At 42.1% G+C, this 7,500-nt stretch overlaps 1 protein-coding gene across 1 annotated transcript in view; it reads left to right on the plus strand.

Annotated features, from left to right (window-relative positions):
- Positions 1-7,500, plus strand: part of LOC143025516 (uncharacterized) — a 728,273-nt gene that overhangs the window by 703,193 nt on the left and 17,580 nt on the right. Inside the window, exon 6 of the mRNA XM_076185299.1 lies at positions 3,358-3,507. Coding sequence (XP_076041414.1) covers positions 3,358-3,507 — 150 coding nt within the window. The remainder of the gene's footprint in view (positions 1-3,357; positions 3,508-7,500) is intronic.

Below are 7,500 nucleotides of genomic sequence, written 5' to 3' on the forward strand. Positions count from 1 at the left end.
CTTTGACTCCAACTTCTCAAGTGAGTCCATACTTGCGAGGTACGTACTCCATACTAGATATACGCGATTCCCCTGTGAGGGATCAACAACTGAGCGTGATGAGGGAACATTTAATGAAATGGTTTGGAACTAGGACCCTCAGAGACTCTACATCATTGATAGTATAGTTTCAGGTTTCCAGTTATGAATATATGGTGTACGAAGTGACGTTTTTCGAAAAGGTGGAAGGAATTTATTTTTCTAAGCTCTTGGATGCGTTTTTTTTTCTATACTTCTCATATTTTTCTCCCAGCCTACTTTGTAACCAGTCCCTGAATGCTCGCTTCTTCTCTTCTACTACTGTCTTCATTTCACCATCCCACCACTCACTACCCATCCTTCTATTCCCTCCCATCTTTCTTGTTCCACATACAATCTTTGCACACCTTGTCACTTCCTCCTTGAAACGCCCCCATTCTTCTTCCACACCTACTTCCACTCTATCCTTCACCACCTCCCACACTTTTCTCAGCTTCCCCTTGTACTCCTGTTCCTTTTCCTTCTTATTTAAACAATTTGCTCTAGGCACCTCCCTACCTTCTGTCCTTTTCGTTTTTCTCCATCTATCCTCCACTCTCAACTTACCTTCCACCTAAAATCTGATATTACCCCACTCTCTCCCCTAAGAATATGTACATCCAAAAGTCTTCTTTCTCTTCTCCTGGATACCACTACGTATATAGTCCGTTAAAACCCTATCTACCACGCTTCCATCCACCACCCTCTTCTATGTGTACTTTTGCTCGACTTTTTTCCTAAACATTATGTTAGCTACCATCAACTCTCTAGACACATCTACACCATCAATTCTTCGTTACGATTTTTTCCTGGCACTCCACACTGTCCACCCACTCCATCTATTGGCTCATCTCCTACTCTAGCATTGAGATCTCCCAATACCACTACATTGACAGATAAAGGAGACAAAAAGGAGATCAGATGTAAAACGAGAGAGGAGTATGGCAAAAAAAAAATTAAAGCAATAATTTTTTTTTTGGAAGGAAACCAAGAGAGGAAAGGGAGGTGGGTCAGGTAGAGAAGAAAAGGTAAAAGGCGTGGATGGATAGATTTTGACCGAAGAAGAGGCGGTAAGAGGATGATGGACGGAGTATCTTAGAGGGATTGATGGTAGCAGTGGGAGGCGCTAAGAAAATTACGGTGATGGGAGAAGAAAATGGAGGAGAAATAAGAAAAGATGTGGTGCAAGTAGCTCTGAAAATTATGAAGACAGGTAAGGCTCCTGAATTAGGTGGGTGTCATGCGGAGTGTCTGAAGAAGAGAAGTACAGAAATGGTCGACTGGCTGGTGAGGTTATTCAATGTGTGTCTAAGGGAGGGTAGAGTGCCAGAGGACTGGAGTGCCTGTATATTTCCGCTTTACAAGAGAAAAAGGGGACAAATGTGAGTATAGTAGTTTCAGAGGGATCAGTTTGTTGAGCGTAGTTTGTAAGGCTTATGGGAAGGTTTTGATTGAGAGGATTAGGGGAGGAACAGAGGAAGTAATTGGTGAGGAACAGTGTGGGTTTAGGACAAGTAAGGGTTGCATGGATCATATTTTTGCGGTAAGGCAGATATGTGAGAAAGCTTCGGGAAAAGGTAAGGATTTTTTTTTTTTTTTTTTGGGGGGGGAGGGTCCTTTATGGATTTGGAAAAGCCTTATGACAAGGTAGACAGGAAGGCACTGTGGAAGGTTTTGCAGATATTTGGGACTGGGGGAAAGCTGTTAAAAGTAGTCAAGAGGTTTCTACGAGAGTAGTAGAGCCTGTGATAGAATGAGAAATGGAGAGAGCTAGGGGTCTGAGGTAAAAGTGGGTGGGAATAGGTACGTGCCTCTGAGTTAGCTACCCCCCTTATAAAGGGGAAAAAGTTCTTGGTACATAGATGAATAGATAGATTTTTTTCTGATACAATTGAAATCTATCACAATGATATTATGCGAATCCGAAATCAGGAACCCCAAAGCATAGTGAACATACAAGAGGGTGGTGGTGGTAGGGAGGGGAGGGGTTACTGACATCCATTACGCGGTCAGAGGAATCTCCTCTGGCTGAAGAAAATTGCCTGGCGGCTTCCAGAATAAAGATATTAATTCCTATGTTACTTTAACCTTTTACACCCTAAAGGACGACATTGGTCTTCAGATGATTTTATTCAGCTGAAAAGGAACTCCTCCGCAAAAAAGAAGGAATGACAGCGCAATTTTTTCACTATTCCGGCGCAGTCTCTGTGTTCTGATCTCATCCCCACGCAGGCTCCCCCAACACCCATCTACGATCACTATCTTTCACCTCCCCTTTCCCCCCCTTTTCTCTCTCCCTTCCCTCTCCCCCTCCCGCCTTCTATTCCTCTCCCCATAATGGGGCCATTTTCTCGCTTCCAGGTTCCCCCCATGCCTCCATCAGATGGGGCCTCGGGGAAGCAGGCGACGCAAATCAGGCGGACCACCAATCGCTGCGGGAACGGGGGCCTGGAATGGGAATGGAAGCGATTAGGTGGTGGGATGAGAAAGAAAGATCGGGTTCATACGGGTCAAATAGGGTCAAGTCGAGTAGGGTCGGGTCGGGTCGGATCTTAACTACAGAAACGTCTTGATTGGAGGAGTAGCTACTACTAGATAAAACTATATTGCTAACAGTAACCAGACTTTTGTCTTAATTGCTGCAGTTTGTCATCTTGAAATGCACCTGGAAACCTCTAGAAAACGTACAATTACTCTTTTGTCTCGTTTTACAATTTACAGCTCTTAGAAATTATAGATAGTTAGTATAATTCTAGCCCTAAGTCTACTTTTTTATTAGATCTATTCTTTTAAAGATTTCATTCAAACGTAACATTAATGGTAAGTCTTGATGCATCAACTGTGAAATCGTTTGATGTTGAATCTAGTTTCTGAAATCTAGTTTGTGAGATGCAACAGAAACACATTACGTTTAACCACCGCCTCATCTCGGGCGAAGCAAGCCCCACATTTATCCATTCTCCACCAGTCACATTCTCTGTGCAACAGGCACGATTTCCTTTCTATCCAATGAGCATCATAAAAAACTTCCCGTGATTGGTCATGAGGTAAAAAGGGGGCGTGGCTAGTCTCGGAAGAAACCTAGTCGGTGATTTTAGTGTATAAACCTTCACTTTGTAAAAATCACTTTATTCATGCAAGTGCTTTGTGCCAATACCCCTCTTTCATACACGACTGTCATTTAATTTTCCTACAGACTTCTCTTACTCGCCTACAAAAACACGATCCCGTGTAAGTGGGTGGTCTGTCCAAGGTAGTCTACAGTCCATAGTCCACTCACGCGTGACCTTCCTTTTGCAGAAGACGAATACTGGACGCCTGTGACGTCACGGGGTGAGCAACCTGAACCCCGACACGCCCACTCCGCCGTCTTGCATGACGGAAGCATGTGGGTCTACGGCGGCATGACCGACCTCCATGAGAGAAATGACTTCTGGAAGTTTGACACAGGTGAGTTCGACCTTGTACCTGTAATGTAGTAGCCTCTTTCAGTCGATGTCTACCATAGATGTTGCGCAAGCCAGGGCGAGATGATATGGGGGATCAGCAGCCACCCAGGATGCAGTATCCCCTTCTCCATATCTCTGATGAATCCCAAGGAACAACAAGGCTGTTCCAGTTTGACACCAACACCGTCGAAGGAGCTGCCAGAACGATGTTATTATAAAACAGCGAACTCCTCTTCGTGCTCCTCCTCCTCTTACTCCTTCTCCTACTCCTCGTCTTCCTCCTCCTCCTCGTCCTCCTCCTCCTCTTCTTCTTCATAATTTTCCTCCTACTGCCACAAATCCACCATTACGCACTGTGGTCACCACAAGAAACCCGAGGCGACAAACCGACCCAGATTTCTCTCTTCGTCTCCTCTGTCTCGGAGCCAGCCTCCTCTCTCTTCTCTTTCCACCTCCTCTACTCTTCTCCTCCTTCCCTCGGTTTCCTCTTCATTCCCCGTTCCTTTTTTCCCCTCTGTTCTCTATAATTTTCCTTGATAATGCACGATACCAGATGTGCTCTAATTTTTTTTTTTTTTTTTTTTTTTTTTTTTTCTCATCCCTTCTTCTTCCTCTTTCCTTCCCATCCCCTCCGGTTCTCGTCTCCAACTTCTCTTTCACCCCAATAAAGTAAAACAAAGCTTTCCAACATTGCATCTGCGACCCCAATCCTGCACCTCAGACCCCGACTGCAACTCTTCCAGTGATCTTTTCTACGTATATAAGTTTTTATGTTCTTCTTCTTTTGTATATGTATCCTGTAGCTTCTTTCCTCAAATCATGTCAATAGCTCGACCATAAAATCGTCCGTCCTTGAATGACCGAAAACCTGCGAAGTATATCACAATGTTTAAAATGTTTGGCTAGAGGAAAAGGGGTTGTTGTTGTTGTTGTTGTTGTTGTTGTTGTTGTTGTTGTGGACTACACTTTACCATTGCTTCTATCCTTGTGGGCAAACTCTCGCCGCTTTAGAGAGAGGGGATATAAAGAAGAGAGTAGGGAAAGGGACAGGGTAAAGGTTAAAAGGAAGAAGAGAGTGAAAGAGAGAAAAGGAGAGTGTTTAAATTTCGCATTTGGTCACCAATGCCCAGGATTTCTATCCTCGGGGACAATATACCACTGAAGAGAAGTGGAGATTGGTTTCCTGTCATAGAAGAGTACCGTGTAGCTCCGGTCCACAATGGTATCACTAAAGCTTCTTAAGCGCTAAATGCATAAAACATATACAGTGTCCTATATGGGGTGAGAAAGAGGAAAAAAGTATAAGGAAAGAAAGTTAGAGAGATGAAGTGGAGGGAGAGGGAGAGAGAGAAAGGGAGAGTGAAGACATGAAGATGAGAAAGAGGAATGAAAAGAAGAGTACATACATACATACATATACCAAAGGTTTTTTCCCCTTACACGGAGGGGTAGCCAAAAAGAAAAAGGCATAGAAACCACTCCCACCCATTCCATTTCCTAAGAAGAGTGGGAATAAGAATAGGGAGAGGAAAGAAAGAAAATGAGAGAGAAAGGTGAGGACGGGGGAGAGGAAAAGTGTGAGGGAGGTAGAGGAAGAGATGAAGATTCCGACGGACAAGGGACAGTGAGTAAACAGAAGAGACGGATGGGGGTGCCTCGCAACTAAAGGCGGCTAGACTTAGACAGATGGATCAGGGACGGGGGAAAGGGGCAGAGGTAATGGAAGGGAGGAGGGGGAGGCAGGAGGTGGAAAGGAAAAGGCATAGGAGAGGTAGCGAGTAGAATTAGGGCAGAGATTGCAAGAAAACAATGTTAATCATGATATCTCTCTCCCTCTCTCCTTCTCTTTTTTCTTTTCTTCTCTTCTCTTCTCTTCTCTTCTCTTCTCTTTTCTTCGCTTTCTGTCTCTCATGAGCCTAGTCATGGCCCAAGCAGTCCTGTGCCTGACCATTTTCCCATTGTATATTGTCAGTTGTATTGAACATTGAATACGGGTGGAAGGGAGGAGAGACTCTTTACTATGCAAGAGTCTGGCTAGAGTCGAGTTCCTCATATGAAGGTTGAGACACCTGGGAAATGAATAAAACCATAAGGAAAATGGGCCTCCTCGGAAGGTAATAATGAGGGAATTATGGAAAGAATAGGGAGATGGGTGAAGTTGCAGCTATGGGGCACAAGATAATGTAGATGCCGGAAGAAACGAGGTAGGGTGGATCGGGAGAAACATCAAAAGGGAGTAGATGCTGGTACTGCTCTGTGTCACTGTTAAACCCCTCGGTATCTTTACGAATTACATCAAGATGATTTTCATCATTATTTTCGTTCTTGTTGTTACCACTATTGTCGTTTTCATAATTTTCATTATCTTTATAGTTTTGATATAGTTTTATCATAATTATTATCATTAGTACAAATATGATAGTACATAACAATAGTAATAATAATAGAAATAGTAATAGTAATAATGATAATAATGATAATAATAATAATAATGATAATGATAATAATAATAATAATAATAATAATAATAATAATGATAATGATAGTAACAATAATAATAATAATAATAGTAATAATAATGATAATAATAATAATAATAGTAATAATAATAATGATAGTAATAATAATAATAATAGTAATAATAATGATAGTAATAATAATAATAATAGTAGTAATAATAATAGTAATACCGGTAGTAATGATAATAGTAATGATAATGATAATAGTAATGATAATAGTAATGATAATATTAGTAATAATAATAGTAATAATGATAATGATAATAATGATAATAATAATAATAATAATAATAATAATAATAATGATAGTAACAATAATAATAATAATAAAAGTAATAATAATAATAATAATAATAGTAATAATAATAATAGTAATAATAATAATAGTAATAATAGTAATACCGGTAGTAATGATAATAGTAATGATAATAATTGTAATGATAATAGTAATAATAATAATGATAATAGCAATAATAATAATAGTAATACATACATACATATACCAAGGCTTTTTCCCCCTTCCAAGGGAGGTAGCCAAAAAGGGAAAGGCATAAAAACACTCCCACCCATTTCATCCCTAAATACACTCCACACCCCTCCCACCCTCCCTCTCATCTGAGCACCTCCTGGATGACGGGTCATCCCTGCACCCTGCCCACCGCCCTGGGTCAGAAGCAGTGTCGCAAGACACAGCACATCCACAGCAAGGCCGCTTCATTTAATCGGCGACCCCCCCTCTCCGTCCCCCCTTGCATATAAGGAGAGGACGGGGAGAAATCCCTTTGGGCTGCGTCAAAATTTACTCACGCATACTACCCCACCCCCACACCCCCCCCCATTCCTCCGCATGCAATCACAACATCATCCATATACAACCATTCTCCACTCACCTCTGTCTTCCGTCCTCTCCCTTCCTTCCTCAACAGACATTCCCCTCTTCCCCAAAGCCCCCTTCACCCCATCCATCCACCTCATCCTAGGACGTCCCCTCATGTTCACTCCCTCCACATCTGCCTTCCATACCTCTTTTACTAGTCTTTCTTCACTCATTCTTTCCATGTGTCCAAACCATCCTAATATTCTTTCATCAACCCTATCTCCCAAATCCTTTTTCACCCCTGTTCTCCTCCTCACCTCCTCATTTCTCACTCTATCCAGCCTAGTAACCCCCACCATACTTCTCAGACACCTCATCTCAAACACATTCAAACTCCTTCTCTCTTCTTCTCTTATGTTCCACGTTTCTGCCCCATACAGTGCTGTTGGCACAATCACTCCTTCATACAGTCTCCTCTTCGCATCCATTCCCAAATGTCTATTCCTCATTACACTCTTTAATCCACCAAGGCATTTACTCGCTTCTCTCAATCTACATTCTACCTCCACCTTCACTCCACCTTTTCCTGCTACACTTGCACCCAAGTATCTAAAACTATCCACTTCCTCCAGTCGCTCTCCCTTAATGTTCACTTCCA

This window comes from Oratosquilla oratoria, chromosome 5 (genome assembly GCF_046742065.1).
Source record: "Oratosquilla oratoria isolate Oo_2021 chromosome 5, ASM4674206v1, whole genome shotgun sequence".
NCBI lineage: Eukaryota > Metazoa > Arthropoda > Malacostraca > Stomatopoda > Squillidae > Oratosquilla > Oratosquilla oratoria.